Here is a 17,777-nt window from a genome sequence, read left to right as displayed (position 1 = left end):
TTATGTTCTTCGTACTCGACAGGTGTTGGCCGTGACAAAAGGCTTAGTGCTTAATGTAAAACGAAATCTACTTAAGGCTTTATTTCCAGACTCGTAGATTTCCTTTTCTTTTTTAACAGTAATAATGAAGTCTTAGCCTGCATGGTAATCTTCCGATTAATATTTTGTTTCTTAAATCTGAATTCCAGTTACTTGGCCAACATTCATGATTTAATTATGGGTCAGGTGAGCCGCTGTAGCTATGCCGAGTTGATTCATTATCCATTGGGTATTAAATATCTTCAATTAGTCTGAAGTTATATGACTTGATATTTAAACTATAGACATGGTCAGAGGTCACCGTTTCTTCTTTTATTTGCTGATCTGTAAATGCTGCTATAAAGGTGAGCAATTAAGGAGACTTGTTAGCACTATGCTAATTTCTTCTTAGAGTATTTTTTAAAGGATGACTTCTGTTGTCATCCTTTAAAAAATACTGTATTACATTCCTTGTGTAGTGTTTTTTAAAAGGATTAACAAAAAGTAAGTGAAGTGAAGATTTGGTTGCATGAACGGAAACTGTCGTGTTCCTTTGTTCTGGTGAAGGCAGCTTGTCATGCTTCCGTCCATGTGCTATAGGCAGAGTGTCCGCCGGCTGGAGGACTTGGGCGTCCCCAGGTCAAGGTGAAGTTTGTTTCCCATATAGCTTTGTGCGGGGGCAGCAGGAGTGATCTTGGTAGACTCACTACAGTCGAAGCTGATCCGTGTCACTCCCCCCCAGACGTGAGGGATAGGGACATGAATCCGTGAGGGGACCTGTAATTTGTGATCCCTGTGGAATTTAGAGCAGCACCTTGGTGTGCTGGTCCTGACGCTGTGCCTGACCGACGGCTCTCCCTGCCTGGCCGTTCCTTCTGCAGATGGATACCGATGTCATCGTCCTCACAACAGGTGTCCTAGTGCTGATCACCATGCTTCCCATGATTCCACAGTCGGGGAAGCAGCACCTTCATGATTTCTTTGATATTTTCGGCCGTCTTTCGTCGTGGTGCCTGAAGAAACCAGGTAAAGATGTCCTTACGTACCTGTTGTTCCCTGCCAAGTGAATGCTTTCATTCGTGATCAACAGGTCATGGGCTGTGAAGGAAGGCGTGTAGAATTCCGTGGCTCGAGGGGGTGGTGGTCACCAGCAGCTGAGGAGTGCCTTGGGTGTGTGCGTGCCTGCTCATTGTAGGCACAAATACGAAGCCCGGCTGTTGGACACCTTCCTCATCCTGTTGGCTTAAGAGCATTAGTTGTCAGAGAAACTGGTAGGATGTAAAACCTTCTCATTGTTGGTAAACTTCCATCTCTCAAAATACCTTCACAGTCTGGGTCACAGCAATACAAGACTAGGCTTGTGGCACCTTTTTTGTCTTACTCTGCTGGTCTGTTGTCACAGAAGACAAACCTCGGGTTCTGAGAAACCCATGTCTTGCATGTGAAGGAGGGAAGATGCGGTGGGTCCTGATCGGTGTCCTTGTTTTGTAGTAGTGGGATTTCTTCCCATCCTGGCAGGGAGTCAGGCTCTATCAGGTGATTGCACAGCTGTAAGCACGTGATACTTGGAGTCTTTCGGAAGCCCAGCACGAGCTGTTCATGTCAGAAAGATGAAGTGTGTAAGCCATGTCACACCAGATATGTGGCTTCCTGTACGGGATTAAATAATAAGTGCAAGAGCCAGGTGATGCTGGTTACTTAGGACGCTCTTGGGGGCAGAGGAGTGGTCTGTGCATTATTGTGGAAGAGCCATGCGGATCCGGTGGACTCGGGCTTCTCCGCGGGGTCTGGGTGAGGTGCGATGGACAAAGTGTTGGGTTTCTCCCACTCTCAGAGCTTTAAGCTAGTTTCTGGATAATAGTTTTTTCACTCCTTAGTTACGAATCTGCAGAGCTAAGACTACAGTCTGATTTCAAAAGGATCTCTCACATTTGTTCTGCAAATGTTTGAATGCTCGTCCTGCACCAAGCACTGTGCTAGGCACTAAGGGTGCAGAGGTGAGGGAGACAGGACTGTTCAAGAAGCTTAAGAAATTCATGCTGAATGCGAGAGTGGAGAAGTATCGTTACAGACTAGGAGGCCCTGGCTGACTCAGTTGGTAGAGCACGCTACCCTTGACCTCAGGGTCTTGAGTTTGAGCCCCGTGTGTGGCATAGAGTTTACGTAAAATAATAATAATAAAAAGCAACAAGAACAGATTTTAGGGCGAGGGATTATCATGAGAAAGTTAGGTCAGCATTGTGAGAGGGTCGAGGGAAGACCGGAGAGGAGCTTTACATCTGTCGGAGGCTTATGGGTCATTCTAAGTAGATCAGCATTTATCCAAAGGCCGTAGGGAGCCCCTGATAGATTTTAAATAGGGGCGTTTGGTGTGTTCAGATTTGCCTTTTAGAGAAACATTCGTTATCTGCGGAGCGAGGTGGCGGCAGTCGACCGCAGGTCACGCTGGTGGCCGCGTGCTCACCTTTGCTTGTGTCTGGCTGAGTGTCCTGTCCGTGATTTCCTGTTTCAGGCCACGTGACAGAGATCTATCTTGTCCATCTCCACGCCAGTGTTTACGCTCTCTTTCATCGCCTCTACGGAATGTACCCCTGCAACTTTGTCTCCTTTCTACGCTCTCACTACAGTATGAAGGAGAACTTGGACACTTTCGAAGAGGTGGTCAGGGTGAGTGACGGCTGCTCATTGGAGAGTCGCGTGCCGTGCGCACGCGCTGCGGCAGGGACCCGTGCATTCAGTAGGGGACAGATTTTGAAAAGCAGTTCGGCTCTGCCCCCAGCCCCAGCCCTGGGCAACCACTGATGTCCTTTCTGCGTCTGTAGACTTGCCTCCCTGACGAGCGCTTCCCAGACGGGGGATCACATAGTACGTGGTCTTCTGGGACTGATTTCGTTCACTTGGCGGAATGTTTCAGGGGTCATCCATGCTGTAGCAGGTGTCTGGACTCCTTTTTATTGTCAACTAATACTCTGTTGCGGGGAGATGCCACAGAAATTTAACCTTTTATAATTTGTCAACCCCTACTCTTCTAGCCAATGATGGAGCACGTGCGAATTCACCCGGAATTAGTGACTGGATCCAAGGACCACGAACTGGACCCTCGAAGGTATAGAGATGAGGCTGGCAACTCAGAATTTCACAGCGTCTCTTGACAGATTAGTCATGTGATCAAGGCGATGTCCCTCCTGTGGGGTTATTTGGGAATATAGGTTCTTCTACGTAGAGAGTCACTGTTCTGACGGGCTTGTGCAGCTCAAACTTCGTACTTGTCGGAAACACACTCCTCACGTACAGAATTAACAGCTCCTGCCAGGGAGCGGAGGCGGTTACAGGGCAGACACGTGGTCCGCGGAGCCCCCGGAAGGCTATGGGCTCGGTGGTAGCGGTGACTGTGAGGCAGGCCGAGCGGCGTGTGGTTGGAAACAAGTGGGGTATGGGAAGCGTAGATGTCGAGGGGAGAGCCGCCCCTGCAGGTGGCCAGGTGCCCTCCAGGGGACCCCAAGAAGTCTCCAGGTTTATTCCCCAGGGGAAAAGCAGCTGTGAGACTTCCCAGAGACTTCCCATTCGAGGATGCCGGGGTGGGGCGGGCAGAGCTGAGCGGGAGTGATTCCCTGCACGGAGCGCTGAGATGCCCAGCTCCCTCCTCCCCCCTTCTCCTGCTGGCAGCTAGGCAGATGCTCCCGCTGGCAGAAGACGAAATGCTTTTTGGGGAAACCTGTCCACACATAACTGACATTTGGGGATCTCCCACTGAAAAAGCTGGTTCACTGCCTGATCTCCCCTCACAAGCCCTCCCTCTGCCACACGGAGCCGTAGTTGGTGCGAAACAGCTTCGTGTGAGAGAGACGGGCACGGGGACAGGTATACGTGCTATGCCCATAAAGTGCAGCGACGTCACGGGAGTCCCTGCGCCCGCAGCCACCAGCCAGTTTCTCCCTGTGCTTGCTCCCATCTTTCTCCCCGTTCCCTGCCCCACTCCAAAGAAATGTCCGGTCTTGCTTTTATGTTAATCGTTCTTTCTTTTCTGTCAAGTTTTACCCCATGTATTGTTGTGCTTTTGGAAAGTGAATTGGGAAGTCGAGCCAGGCTAAGGAAAGGGCCGGTCCTGTCGCTATCAGATGAGGGCTCCCGGGAGGCGAGAGGAAGACACCGGTGTTCGTGTCCTCATCTGGCTGCCCTTCATTGAGAGTTTGCAGGGCCCCGGGCGGGGGCGTCAGTGGGCCAGGTCATGCACGGGGGCGACCTGAGACACAGCGCTCCCCCAAGTCAGAGCATCTGGCAGGGCCTGCAGCGAGGCCGGTTCCTGGATGTGCTGCTGAAACGTGCCAGAGGACGAAGACCGCGCGTGCTGCCTCTTGGCTCACGGTGACCAGCTTCCAGGAGCAGGGCAGGGCAGGGTCTGCCTGCACCGCGGATCCCGGCAGGGAAGGGAGAGCAGGGCCTTCATCAGTGCTCACTTAGGACAGACTGAGCAGAAACAATGTATCGGGCTGGGGTCACCTGCACACTGCGTCCCCCCATCAAGAAGACAGTGCGGGGACGAGGGTGATGGCCCGCCACATGCCTGTCTATTTGCCCGCCTGCCGGATCCGTGCCTTGTGCAGAACCTCCCATCCCCTGTGTCTCCTGCCTCTTTTCTGGGTTTGCTCTTGTCTTCGGGGAGTGTACCTTCCAGCAGCCATGTGGTTGGTACAGACTTCCGGGCCCTTCATTCTGCAGCCTGAAGGCTTTATTCAGACATCGCGTCTTGCTGCCAGTGCTGCTGCTGTGACCCCAGGCTCTTCTTCTTTCTCATGGCTGTGTTGGCCGTGTTGGCTGTGTTTTTCTCTGTGGGAGCCGGTAGAGCCCTCCCTGTATTCTTCTCATGTTCCAACATTGCCTCGTCAGAACCTACTCTCCTTCTTTAATCTGGAAACTCTTTCTTTCACGTTCTAGGAAAGTTTCTCTAATTATCTTGTGCTTGATTTCCTTCCTTCCGATCTGTCTGTCTGTCTGGAGCTGCTGGGATGTCAATCGGGGCCTCCTAGAGTGTCCTCTACTTTTCTTTGCTCTCCTGTTTTTTTCTCTCTGCTCTTTTGTTCTTTCTGAAGGTTTCCTCATCTTTAGCTTTTAATCCTGTTGTAAGTTTCCTTCCTCGTGCCTTGTTCTGGGCATCTAAGACCTTTTCATGGGTCTCTCAGTGCTCCTCTTTGTAGTCGCCTGTCTTAGGTCTCATGGATGCGCACATCTTCGAGTATCTGGGAGTTGTTTGTTCCCCGTGCAATCCGTACACTGTCTTTCTTTTGAAGTCTTTGAGGCTTTCCGCAAAGATCTGGTAATCTGCGGGTGTCTGGGTAGGGTGACCAAAAAGCTGTCCACAGGGTGGGACTTGTCACCTCTGAGCTTCCTGGGTATGTGTGTGTGTGACGTGTGTGTGTGTGTGTGTGTGTGAGAGACGTGTATGTGGTTGTGTGTGTGTGTACGTATCTGGCTGCCGCTGGAGGGAAGAGCCTGGTGGTGAGAGAGGTTAGTGGTCTTGGCATTCAGAATGGACATGGCTCACTTAAGTGTCCTCAACTATTTCTGGAATAGCTCAGTCCCGAAAATCTGTTTTAGTCTCTCCAGAGAATAGCCCAGATTTCTGCTGCCCAGGAGTGTAGAGGTGGGAAGGGGATCTCGGGACCCTCAAACAGTTCTCACCCCGTCTTCCCCGTGCTAGCTGTCCTCACCTACCTGCCGTTTAGCTCCCGTGCCAGAAGTACTTGACGGGTAAACATTTTCTAATATATGTATATATTTATTTTATTTTATTTTTTATTTATTTGACAGAGAAATCCCAAGTAGGCAGAAGCAGGCAGAGAGGCAGGCCGATAGAGAGGGAGAAGCAGGCTCCCCGCTGAGCAGAGAGCCCGGTGTGGGGCTTAATCCTAGGACCCTGGGATCATGACTTGAGCCGAAGGCAGAGGCTTAACCCACTGAGCCACCCAGGCACCTCAACGTGTAATTTTTTAGCTTTTTAAGGATCCTGCGGTGTAAGTCAGGTTGACTTTTAGGTTTGAAACAATGGGAGCTTAGGGTTCTGCTTCCTTGGATGTGCTACATAGGTTGCCTCTGGCCTGTCTGCTTTCTAGCTTTTGGAGCCTGTCGTGCTGCTCTGTCTTTGCCCATTCTCCTCCTTCCCATAGGTTTATATTTAAAAACAACCGAATCCATACTGTAGACTTGGTAGGTTGGGGAGGTTGTATAATTGGATGCATATGTTCAGTCTGTGATACTAACTTGGAAGGCTCCAGGCCAGCCTAGAGAGCCTCGCTTCCAGTGGTAGGCAGGGGTCATCTGGCTTTCGAGGAAAGCTCTATCACAAAAGACAAGAGACCAAGATAGGGGCGCCTGGGTGGCTTAGTCGGTTAAACACCTGCCTTTGGCTCAGGTCATGATCCCAGGGTCCTGGGATTGAGTCCCTCCTTGGGCTCCCTGCACAGCGGGGAGTCTGCTCTTCCCTCTGCTTCCCTCCCCGCTGCTTGTGCTCTCTCTTTCTCAAATAAATAAAATCTTTAAAAAAGAGAGAGAGAGACCAACATAAAGAGAAGGAAAGGGAGCTAGAAAGAAACATAATACAGAGAGAGGAGGAAAGTATCTGAGTAGCCACTGAGATGGGGCATTTGAGTACATGCAGAGGTCAGAATGCCATGGAGGGAAACATTCAGAGACAGAGAACCCTTGAAAGTGAAAAATGACAGTTAAGACTGTCTCAGCAGAATCAGTGGATAGAGATGAGTTTTCTGAGCAGAGAACTAAGAAACTTAAAATAATCAGTCCAAGAAGCCAACATTCAAGGAAAAAGAGCTATAGAGAGGAGAAAACTTTTGTGAAAACATAATAGAAGAAAATTTCCAATACAAGTATGAAAAATACGAAGAAATATAGCAATCAGGATATTGAAGGACATGCCTGTCCTGATCAAAGGGGCTTACCTAACGCCCAGCTTCCGTGACACTTACCTCCCATAGACCCCCTTCTCAGCTAGCGACTGGGGCCTGCGCTCTATCAGAATGAGAGTGGAATCCGGTGAGACTGAGCCCAGGAGGCAAGGGGGACTTGAATTTGGATCGTGGTCACGGGAAGTCTTTGGGTAACACTGCATAGCAGCCCTCCGAACAAACCAGTCTCGGCGGAGTGAGAGAGAGAGGCCTCCAGAGGGGAGCTAGTGCGGCGGGGGTCGGGGGGTAATTCCGGTGCTTATTTGCACAGCGTCGTGTAAAAGTTGTATCAGGCCTTGTTTCAGAGCTGTTGAGTCCGGTTAGGAAGATTGTAATAGAAACACAGAGGACTCAGGACAAGAAACAGAAAAATCCAAACTCCAGGATAAACTGAGTCTAACAGAAAAGGAAATCTTATAGTTCACTCTAATTTCTGAAAACTAATTTTGAAGAAAGCAAAACTATGATCCGTCTGCTGAGAGCAGGGGGGAGGGAGAAGGATTTTCGGAAGCGGCCTGCGCCCTCGCTGGCCCTAGTAGCAGTCTGCAGGGGATGGGGACAGTCCGTATATGGGAAATTCAGAGCGTAGAGCGTATTCTTTCAAAATAATATGCAGGCGGGGTACCGGTTCCGCCGACAGACCGGGGAAGTGGTTGAGGGGAAGGACGCGGGAGGGACCTTTTATCTGACTCTTTAAACAGCCCTGTTTCATCAAATGCAAGGTGTCACGGAGCCCTTCTATTTTGGGTTCGTCTGAGAAAGAAAAAAATGCCACAAAAACTAACACACAACTAATTAGATCTGACTTCTCAGTTTCAGAGACATTGGATGTGAAAAATGCTTTTAAGAACCAAGGAAATAGCATAAGTCCGATTAACTCAGACATGTAAATGTATATTCTACTGTGTTGTGAGTCCACTGGATTCTCTAAAAGCGAGGCTCCTGCGTGTACGTAAGCGTCCTGACCCGTGCTGTCCCCTCACCCCTCGCCCCTGGTGCCGGGAGTACCTGGGGAGGCGGCTGCCCTTAGCACGCAGGAACCCCGGGCAGGGAGCACCCGCTCAGACTGCAGGGGCGGTGCTGATGCGAAAGGGTTTGCCCCTAGGGATGCTGCCCGTGCCCTGGGGACTCTGGTTCTGTATTTGGTATCCCATCGTCACCGTCTCAGATCAAGTGGTGCGTTTTCTAGAGCAATTGTATGGAAGCTGATGTTTTGTTGGGGTAAATCCATGGCGTGCCCTTAGTGCAGTGCTGATTTTTCTGTGAAATTTGGAACATGAAAATGAGTCTTGCTGGATTCCTGCTTTCTTGGATAACTGGATAGCGAAATTACGCCGTCTTAAAGTTCATACTGGAGCAGGTCCCTGGTGTATTCATTATTAGGGCTTTGTAGACCGCTTGGCAAATACTGGAGAGGTGAGAAGGGAAAGGACATCGCCCATGACTTTCGGGTCTTTTAATCTGAACACTTGGTGCCCTCGTCTCTCTCTCGTGGCGTAGCTCTGAGTAGTTTTGAATCTTTGTCGGAGCTCACTATCCTGACCGTCTTAAACCACTGAGTCTTGTAAACACGACTTTTAATATCAGCTTTAGGGGGTGCCTGGGTGGCTCTGTCGTTAAGTACCTGCCTTCAGCTCAGGTCATGATCCCAGGGTCCTGGGATCGAGCCCACGTTGGGCTCCCTGCTCGGCGGGAAGCCTGCTTCTTCCTCTCCTACTGCCCCTGCTTGTCTTCCCTCTCGCTGTGTCTCTCTCTGTCAAATAAATAAATAAAATCTTTAAAAATAAATAAAATAAAATCAGCTTTAGGGAGGTATGGTTGACATACAATAAAATTCATCCGTTTGTTAAGTTTTGACAAGTGTCACACTCACGATACAGAATGTGTCATATGCCCACAAGGTTTCTCCGTGTCCTTTGTGGTCAGTCTCTTTCCTGACACTTGGCAGCCAGTGACCTGCTGAGAGCTTTTTAGGATGGTGTAATAATTTTTCTTCTATAGAATATATCCCCTTGGTGTGATTTTGGGTTCTTTTCTTTTTTCTGTGATGAGCTGTGCTGAGCATTGTTGTGTATCTTGCCGTGTGTTGATTTCCACAGGCTTAAATCCTAGAAGTGGAACTGTGGGTCATATGACAGGAATCTTTGGCTGATTTAAAAAAATGTCCTCATGGACTTCCTCGAGGTTTGAGTCTTTCTGCGCCATATTGCCGGTCTAGAGATGGGGTAGGACCCCCTAGGCTTTGACAGGAGACCTTAAATCCCACCGCAGCCACCAGCAGCTTCCAGGCCTCCCCGGACCTTTGATGACCTTTGGTCTGGGGGAGAAGCTCCCCCAGTGACCGGCATAGTCTGTGCTCTCTTTGGAGGCTCTGCCCAGTTGTTTGTTGACATTTTCGCTTCGGATGAGGTTCTGATAACCTGATATGCCCAGTTTAAACAGGGAAGGTGGAGGTTTAGAAAATGGATGCCTGATTCTTAGTAAGCATGGTGTAATGCTTGGGCTGGTGGGGTTCTTCTGCCTTGTCCATCGCTAATCCTGGCTCTGTGCCTGGCCTTGCATTAGCATTCTTGAGAGTTGGGTGTTTGATTAAATGGATTACAGCTTGCCTTTCTTAACTGTCGTTGCCTCTTCTAGGTGGAAGAGATTAGAAACACACGATGTTGTAATAGAGTGTGCCAAAATCTCTCTGGACCCCGCAGAAGCCTCATACGAAGACGGTGACTCCGTGTCCCCGCAGGTGTCCGCGCGCTTTCCTCATCGTGCGGCCGATGTGGCCGCCAGCCCTTATGTCGACACGCAAAATAGCTGCGGTAAGAGTGACCTCGGCTTTGTTTCTGGAAAGCATGGCTCATTTATATCCGCTTAATTTTTCTTTTCCTGGGGTGAGACTCACTGCAGCATCTAGGAACTGTTTCCCAGATGCTGAAAATTAAAGCCTCCAGTTTCTCCTGACTAACCCCTCTTTCAAGTTTAATTCGGAGCCCCACATCTTTGGCCTCCTACCCGACAGTACGCCAGTGGACCAGGGATGGGTCTTTAACACAGAACGAGGTGTATGGACCTGAGGGTTTGCTTTCCTGGAAGCACCCTGACAGGGGGTCTTTGTTTCAGACGCTTGCAGTGAGGCCCCTGGGCTGCTGCACTCACGGACACAGTTTGAGTGAATCTGGACAGTTGAGAATTGGTTTCTAGAGAAGCCAGGCTTATCTGTAGGTACTACCGATTAGGGGTGTCATCCAGGCTGTGCTTTTTCAAGTTGCCCTGAAGTTTTTAACTTGACATCAGACCTTCCTGAACTTGGGGAGTCTGGATGGCTGTGTTGGTTGAGTGTCCGACTTGATTTCGGCTCAGGTCATGATCCCAGGGTCCTGGGGTTGAGCTATGAGTTGGGGCCACACTCTGGGGGGGTCTGTTTGACATTCTTGCCCTCTTTCTCTCCCTCCTCCTCCCCCTCCCCGCTCGCTCTTGCTCAAATAATCTTTTAATAATCAATTTTTAATAAATAATCTTTTTTGGGGAAAGATTTTATTTATTTGACAGAGATCACATGTAGGCAGAGAGGCAGGCAGAGAGAGGGGAAGCAGGCTCCCCGCTGAGCAGAGACCCCCTGATGCGGGGCTCGATCCCAGGACCCTGGGATCAAGGGTCTTTCTTCAGAGACCAATGTCCTGAGCCGAAAGCAGAGCCTTTAACCCACTGAGCTACCCAGGTGCCCCTAAATAATCCTTTTTAAAGATTTCATTTATTGGACACAGAGCGAGCAACAGAGAGAGAGCAAGCATAAACAGAGGGAGCGGCAGGCGGGGGGAGAAGCAGGGTCCCCGCTGAACAAGGAGCCTGATATGGGGCTTGGTCCCAGAACCCTGGGATCATGACCTGAGCTGAAGGCAGACAGATGCTTAACCGACAGAGCCACCTAGGCGCCCTAAACAAAGAAAATCTTAAAAACCAAACCAAAGAACAACCTTACCGAGCTATTTCCAAAGAACACTTAAAAAGGCATTTAAGTGTTACTTTGTCCCTACGACGTCAGCAGTCCCCTCAGTTATCTAAGAAATATGAGCATTATCGTATGGTTTGGGGGCCGTTTTTTCCCCCAGAATCATCTCAAACCGCACACTGATCATCTCAAACCGCACACTGATCTCGCATACTCTTTGCCTTTCATTGTAGGGAGTGCTACCTCGACCCCGTATTCCAGCGCTCGGCTGACGTTGTTAAATACGCCCGGGCAGCCACCTCAGACTCTGAGTTCCCCATCGACACGGCTGTTGACTGAGCCGCCACAAGTATGGTGTGAAAGAGTGTGCCTGCTTGCTTCTCTGCGTGCTGGTGAAGCGGACCATTGGGGGCGGGAGTTAGCATCTGGTTGGGATGATCTTATTGTGCTCATTTTAGGAGTTATTTTTAAGGAAAGGTGGTATTAGGAACGGTGGTTACTGTTGCCACTTGGGTTTCTCTTGGAGTCTAGATTTACAAAATGCATCATAATAAAGTTTTAATAAGATGAGTTTTTCTGTCCGGTCATGAGTACAGGCCTTTAGGGGTGCCTTGGTGCTCTTTCTCACTGCTGACCCGCCTCATTAACTCCCCAGGCTGCTCTCTGGAGCCCATCTTCGGTTTGTGGTATGACCACTCCTCCAACGTCTCCTGGAAATGTCCCACCTGATCTGTCACACCCTTACAGTAAAGTCTTTGGTACAACTGGTATGTACGTCTGAGGTGGGATTCGGAGGGTCGGTCTGGGCCTGCTGTGTGTGACGAGGGACTGTCTCTTAATCCAGCAGTGAGTTTGGGGCTGTTTGCAGCAGTCAGCCTGTGGTTGACAGTTCATACAAAGCTTGGGGGTTTTCTGAACCTAGAAAGTGAACCAAAAAAAAAAAAAAAAAAAAAAAAAAAAAAGACTCAAGCTGCCTAGAAAGTTCACTCTAGTGGCTTTCTTCATTGTCGCAGGCAGGTTGAAAAGATTCAGTTTTCTAATAGGCTTGGTGATGGTGTGTATGTTGTCCTTGCCTGTGAGCAGGTGGAAAAGGAACCCCTCTGGGAACCCCAGCAACGTCTCCCCCTCCCGCCCCGCTCTGCCCCTCGGACGACTACGTGCCCATTTCCCTGCGGCCGGCCACAGCCACACCCCCCAAGAAGGTACGTGCCGGCGTGTCTGTGCTCCCTCTGCCCCAGCTCGGTGACCCACATGCGGCCTCACTTTGGGTGCGAAGCTCGTTATGTCAGATGGAATTTGGACCGGGTATGTGGTGGGTTTGGATCAGGGCAACTGAATATAGACTCGCGAGCAGCTCTCAGAGTGTTAACTGCTTACCCTGGAGCTCCAGAAGCCTTTCGGGGGACCCAGGAGCTCGACGGCTTTCGTAGTAATACCAACCTGCCCTTTCCCTCTTGACCGCGTTGGCGTTTGCACTCGTGGTACAGAGCGATGCGGGGGAGAAGGGCCGGCCCCCAGCACAGACCAGGGCTGGCACCAAACTGTCTGGTGCACGCCGCCTTCTGTCACGTGTGTCTTCGGTTTGAAAGTACAAAAGATAAAAAAGCCAAAATGCCAGTGCCTTAAGAGTGTTCATGGAAAGGAGTAAGAAGGATTTATTTTAGTATATCGTGACCCTTGAGGACATACCTATTTGATATTCTTTGAGAGAAAATAGGGGAATCCATCACAGACCCTGGTGCCGTGATGTGAGTTGATGGCTAGACCAGCTGTGTTTCTCGGGGAGCGCCAGTGTGATGTGAAGGGACAGCCGACCGACGGCCGATGCTTGTTTAGACCCGGGCGTGGGACAGGCTGCTGCTTACGTGACCAGCTGTCACTTCAAAATAAACAATGGACAGGCTTTGCTGCTGGTGGCAAAATTCAGTTTTCAGGTAAAACTAGAGTACGACAGACCTGATCTTTGTCGCTATGAGCTTGATGGTATCCCGAGACTTTTGTGAAGAGATTGAAAAGTTCTAGGGAGCCCGGTGAATAATCGAGTTTTTTATGTCATATGGTGAATATTTCCACACTGGGAAGCCCAAAGGGGCGAGTCAGGATCTTCTAAGTGTCCGGTTGTGCGATGGTCCAGAGCCGCCATAGGCAAAAGTGCAGAGCCCAGAGTCCCCCCGTGGTCTCGAACACAGCATGAAAGGTGGTGTGGCCTGCTTTCAGATTTCACGTGGTAACCCCTGAGAAATGACTCCTTGTCAAGTCATCAAAGGTTAAGTCATTTTATAACTACTTAACACTGGGGCTTAGAAGTTCCTTCGTATGCTTTAGCCAAAATAACACAGTGCAGCAGCTTGAGCACAGAGGCTGGTCTGAGCTTCTGGCTTCCTTCCATTCGGCCAGACACGGAAGAGGGAGCACACGAAGGCAGAAGAGGTTCACTCATCTCACTGACTTTGTGTGTATTGTTGTGGAAACTATAGTTATTTTTCTTAAGAATTTGTATCATTTATGTTTACATATAATGGATTTATTATTGTTATTATTATTTTTAAAAGATTTTATTTATTTATTTGAGAGAGAGACAGTGAGAGAGAGCCTGAGAGGTGAGAGGGTCAGAGCCCCGTGGAGCCTGGAGCCTGATGTGGGACTCGATCCCGGGACTCCGGGTTCGTGACCTGAGCCAGACAGTTGCTTAACCAACTGAGCCACCCAGGCACCCTGGATTTATTTTTTTTTAAGTGAAGTAGTAAACATTTTTAAAATGTTTGTTTTGATTTCTAGTGTAGTAACTGTACTAGAACCACATAAATAAAAGCTCATGGGACTCCTGGTTTTTAAGACTGTGAAGGTACTTGAGACCAAACAGTGCTTAAACCACTGAGCCAAATGTTAAACTCTTTTATAATGTGTTAAAGTTTAGATTTTTAGGATATGTCTTTTACACAAGAGAACACATACACAGTTTTCTGCCTGATGACACAAGTGGTACCTATCTTTTCAGGAAGAAAAAACAGATTCAGCAAGGCCCTGTCTACATAGACAGCACCATCTCCCAAACGACAGAGGACTAGGTAAAGTCTCTGCGTAACCCTAGACCTTGCTTGTCTCTTCTTGGGTTGTGTGTGCAAACAGGGAAATTCGGGAACACCACACACTGATGAAGGCCAGAGGTAGTGAGGCGTAATTAAGTCCAAAAATCAACCTAATAATAACATCAAAAAAAGCCCTTAAGTTCTTGCCGTGAAGTACCTGTTACGTGCATTTTGAGCCGGTCAGGTTGTGGTGTTTAGCTGATCTCTCAGGTGTTGAGAATGGAGAATTTTATTTTCTGTGGGGTTATGGTTTTCAGTACCTTTAATTAGATTCCCTGCAGTAGCCTCGTGTTCTGGGGCCGCTCTGGGGCGGGGGCGGGGCGCGCTGGTTCTAGTCTCTTCGCCTCACACGGCAGGAAGAAGGCTTACGGACGCCATCCACGCGGGGCGAGCGCTTTCACAGTTGGGGGGTTACTGTGTAGTTCTTTGACTTGAGCTGTTTTCGTTTCTCCTTAGAAGAGCTACCTGGCAGCAAAGGTTCTGTCGCTCTAAGTGACCTTCCAGGGTTTTTAGGAGACCTCGCCTCCGAAGAGGACAGCATCGAGAAAGCTAAAGAAGAAGGTAGTGTGAGGGTTCTGGGCTCGTACGAGATTACTGCGAGATGGTAAAGCTCTCAGCGCGCCCTGAAACCGGGACCGAGTGTCAGCTCTCCCAGGCTTGCTTGGTTTTTCTTCTCTTGGGGGAAGAAGGTGGGAGGTGTATTCTGGATCCTATGCCAAGGAAAGGGGTGGCCCTTTAAGTGTCGCACCGTGTGGCCCTTGGCAGCACACAGCCCTGCACGGCCCGGCCGTACCCAGGTAGCCCGTTCACAGTGCTGGCTCTTGTCTCTCTCCCTCCCCTCAGCGGCCATCTCTAAAGAACTGTCCGAGATCACGACGGCCGAGACTGAGCCCCTGGTTCCTCGAGGAGGCTTTGACTCTCCCTTCTACCAGGACAATCTCCCGGGCTGTCCTCGCAAGAACCATTCGGCCACCTCTGGCGCTCAGGGCGCCAGTGTGAACCCTGAGCCTTTAAACTCCTCCCTGGACAAGCTTGGGCCTGACACACCAAAGCAAGCCTTTACTCCCATAGACCCGCCCTGCGGAGGCGCCGCCGAGAGCCCTGCCGGGCACAGGGAGCGCCAGACTTCGCTGGAGACCAGCATCCTCACTCCCAGCCCTTGTAAAATTCCGCCTCAGAGGGGAGTGGGGTTTGGAAGTGGGCAGCCTCCCCCTTACGATCATCTTTTTGAGGTGGCATTGCCAAAGACCGCCCATCATTTTGTCAGCAAGAAGACCAAGGAACTGTTAAAGAAAGCAAAAGGAAACGCAGAGGAAGACTATCCGCCCTCGCCCTCCCCCGCGGAAGTCCTGGACAGGCTGGTCCAGCAGGGAGCGGACGCACACAGCAAGGAGCTGAGCAAGTAAGGCCCCGCCGCGGCGACCCTTCTCTCCCCGCGCCTGCGGCAGGAGGCTCGGCCTGAGCCCGAGGGGAGTGGGGCTCATCCTCTGTGCTCACGGCGGCGGCCGGCTGCCCTCTGTCCTTCCAGCCGCTGCCTTTGCCCGTGCGCGGCCGCCAGCCGCAGCGGGGCTGTCCTGCAAGGGCGCTTGGGCGAGCTCACCCGGGGGCTGCCCTGCGGGGCTGTGTGCTCTGAGAGCGTGAGGGGGGGTGTCTGGTATCCGGGTGACCTAGGAATCCCTGTCCCGGTGTGTCCTCCTGCAGCCGTAGGTAATGCGGTTCCTCTGATGGAAAGCAAGTCAGTGGTTCAGGGCGAGCCCTCCCGCACGCCCGCGCTCGCGCACCGGCTTGCCTCCCGGAGGCCTGAGCCGCTGTCCCCACCCTTCCTCTACAGCCTTTTCCAACCCCGTTATCGAGGGGGGGCGGCGAGGGAATCCCACCAGTTCCAGGGTTCGAGTCCTTGGCTCTTGCTAAACAAGGTCTTGGTTTTAATTTTTCTTCAACGTCATGATCTCAGGTGGAATTTGACAGAGATTTCTCTTGTTGAGTGAGATTTGGTGTAACGGGCTCAGGTACATGGCACCTCAGGTACACGGCTCAGGTACACGGCACATTGAGTAGAAAGTAGCTGGCAGTATGTTGGGGCGCTCCGTCGCCTCGGAGAGCCGAGCACAGATCGGCCATGGCACGAGCTCCAAGGGAGGACGTCTGCGCCCTGGGGAGCTGGTCGTGCTTGGTGGGTGTGCTGGTCCCCGTCCGCTGTGCACCGCCACCTCTGAGACCCTGGGCACCTGGGTACTGAAGCTTCATTAGGCTGTTGCTGCTTTTGACTGCAAGGAAGTGATCCAGCCTTGCGGCAATGAACAGCCCCGAGAAGGCTGTCCGGGCGAGCTCGGTAACTTTGTCCCCCCGCACCTTCCTTCCTAGGTTGTCTTTACCCAGCAAGTCTGTCGACTGGACCCACTTTGGAGGTAAAGTTGTTACTTGCACTCCAGACCAGCCCACGTGGATCCTGCGTGCTTGTCGCCTTTTCTGTCCTTGGAGGAGGCATGCCCTGTAGGAACAGGTCCCCCTTGGCTGCTGGTCCAGCCAGCGTATCTCCTTGGCCCCTAATACCTCAGATGTTGCAAAGCTAGCATTTTCTACTTCTGGAAAATGGCACGTAGCAGGTGCTTGAGGCTGGAAGTGCAGAAAGCGCCGACCTCGTGCTTGGCTTTCGTAGGAAAGAGCCCAGTGAGGTCGGTGGCGGGAGCTGGGCCCCGGGGAGGACATAGCATGGGGGGCAGGAGGGCGCCTCGAAGAACCGTACGTGTGGTTTGGGTGTGCGGGGAGGAGTCAGGAAGCTCTCAGGAGCCCTCCCACCTTCTAGCATCTTGTGCTCCTTCAGAGGGCGGCCGGTAGTCAGTCCCCCTCCCCTCTCCTGACACACGACCGTCGCTGAGACGCAGGCGGCCTTTGCCGAGGGAGCAGGGACTTGTTGCTGTGAGAAGCGCGGTTCGGAAGCTGGCTGACCTGGGCGGGCGTGACGGAACCGTCTGTAAAAGGCCTCTCTGCCACCCTCCCTCTGCTTTAAAATCAGGCTCTCCTCCCTCAGATGAGATCCGCACCCTCCGTAACCAGCTGCTCTTGCTGCACAACCAGTTACTGTATGAGCGTTTCAAGAGGCAGCAGCATGCGCTCCGGAACAGGCGGCTCCTCCGCAAGGCGGTCAAGGCGGCGGCCCTGGAGGAGCACAATGCGGCCATGGTGAGCCCCCGGGGCCCACGGGCAGGGCTCGCCTCGGGCTCGGGGGTTCGCGCCGGCTCCATCTTCTGGAAGGAGCGGCTGCCGGCTCAGGCCCCAGGTGTCCGGTCCCAGCTCCATGCGCCGCCGCGGCTCGGGGTGGTCGCTCGGTCTCTAAGGGTGACCGAATGACCCTGGTGAGACAAGTGGCTTCCGTGTGTACTTGTGATAGCCTACGATGGTCACAGAGTCAGAGGCGCGATTTTATTCCTCCAAATGCAAAACCAGCTCTCCTGAAGCTGTTTTGTGACAAAAATCTCACAGCACCTGGGGGAGCCAGATTGAGGGGCTCTGTCGTTCCTCTCCTCAGAGAAGAGAAGCCTCCGCAGCCTCTGTTACCGTTCCGCGAAACGGGGTGGAGGGGGCGAACCGGCAGCCACTTTGCAGCCGTGCTGCCTGAGGAGGTCCCTGGACTCCGTGCTCACTGCCAGGGTGGCAGCCGGTGTTAGGGACCTGGCTGCTTGGTGTTTTATTAGAGGTCTTGGGCCAGCACTGGCGGTTAGGACTTCGGAAGGTGTTGGGAGTAACTGGCACCTGAGAGAGGTTCTT

At 51.5% G+C, this 17,777-nt stretch overlaps 1 protein-coding gene across 9 annotated transcripts in view; it reads left to right on the top strand.

Annotated features, from left to right (window-relative positions):
- TSC1 (TSC complex subunit 1) overlaps positions 1 to 17,777 on the top strand; it is a 48,522-nt gene that overhangs the window by 19,548 nt on the left and 11,197 nt on the right. For 8 of the 9 annotated variants that reach the window (XM_045082652.1, XM_045082656.1, XM_045082650.1 and 5 more), the window contains 12 exons: positions 900 to 1,044; positions 2,531 to 2,685; positions 3,051 to 3,124; positions 9,615 to 9,790; positions 11,154 to 11,269; positions 11,576 to 11,687; positions 12,004 to 12,122; positions 13,919 to 13,988; positions 14,466 to 14,570; positions 14,853 to 15,411; positions 16,374 to 16,417; positions 17,026 to 17,192. In XM_045082652.1, the coding sequence (XP_044938587.1) occupies positions 900 to 1,044; positions 2,531 to 2,685; positions 3,051 to 3,124; positions 9,615 to 9,790; positions 11,154 to 11,269; positions 11,576 to 11,687; positions 12,004 to 12,122; positions 13,919 to 13,988; positions 14,466 to 14,570; positions 14,853 to 15,411; positions 16,374 to 16,417; positions 17,026 to 17,192 (1,842 nt within the window). The remainder of the gene's footprint in view (positions 1 to 899; positions 1,045 to 2,530; positions 2,686 to 3,050; positions 3,125 to 9,614; positions 9,791 to 11,153; positions 11,270 to 11,575; positions 11,688 to 12,003; positions 12,123 to 13,918; positions 13,989 to 14,465; positions 14,571 to 14,852; positions 15,412 to 16,373; positions 16,418 to 17,025; positions 17,193 to 17,777) is intronic. The other variant, XM_045082658.1, reaches the window with a different exon arrangement.

This window comes from Mustela putorius, unplaced genomic scaffold (assembly GCF_011764305.1).
Source record: "Mustela putorius furo isolate JIRA1106 unplaced genomic scaffold, ASM1176430v1.1 tig00000596_pilon_pilon_pilon, whole genome shotgun sequence".
Classification (NCBI taxonomy): domain Eukaryota; kingdom Metazoa; phylum Chordata; class Mammalia; order Carnivora; family Mustelidae; genus Mustela; species Mustela putorius.
This window is presented reverse-complemented; position numbering and strand designations above follow the sequence as displayed.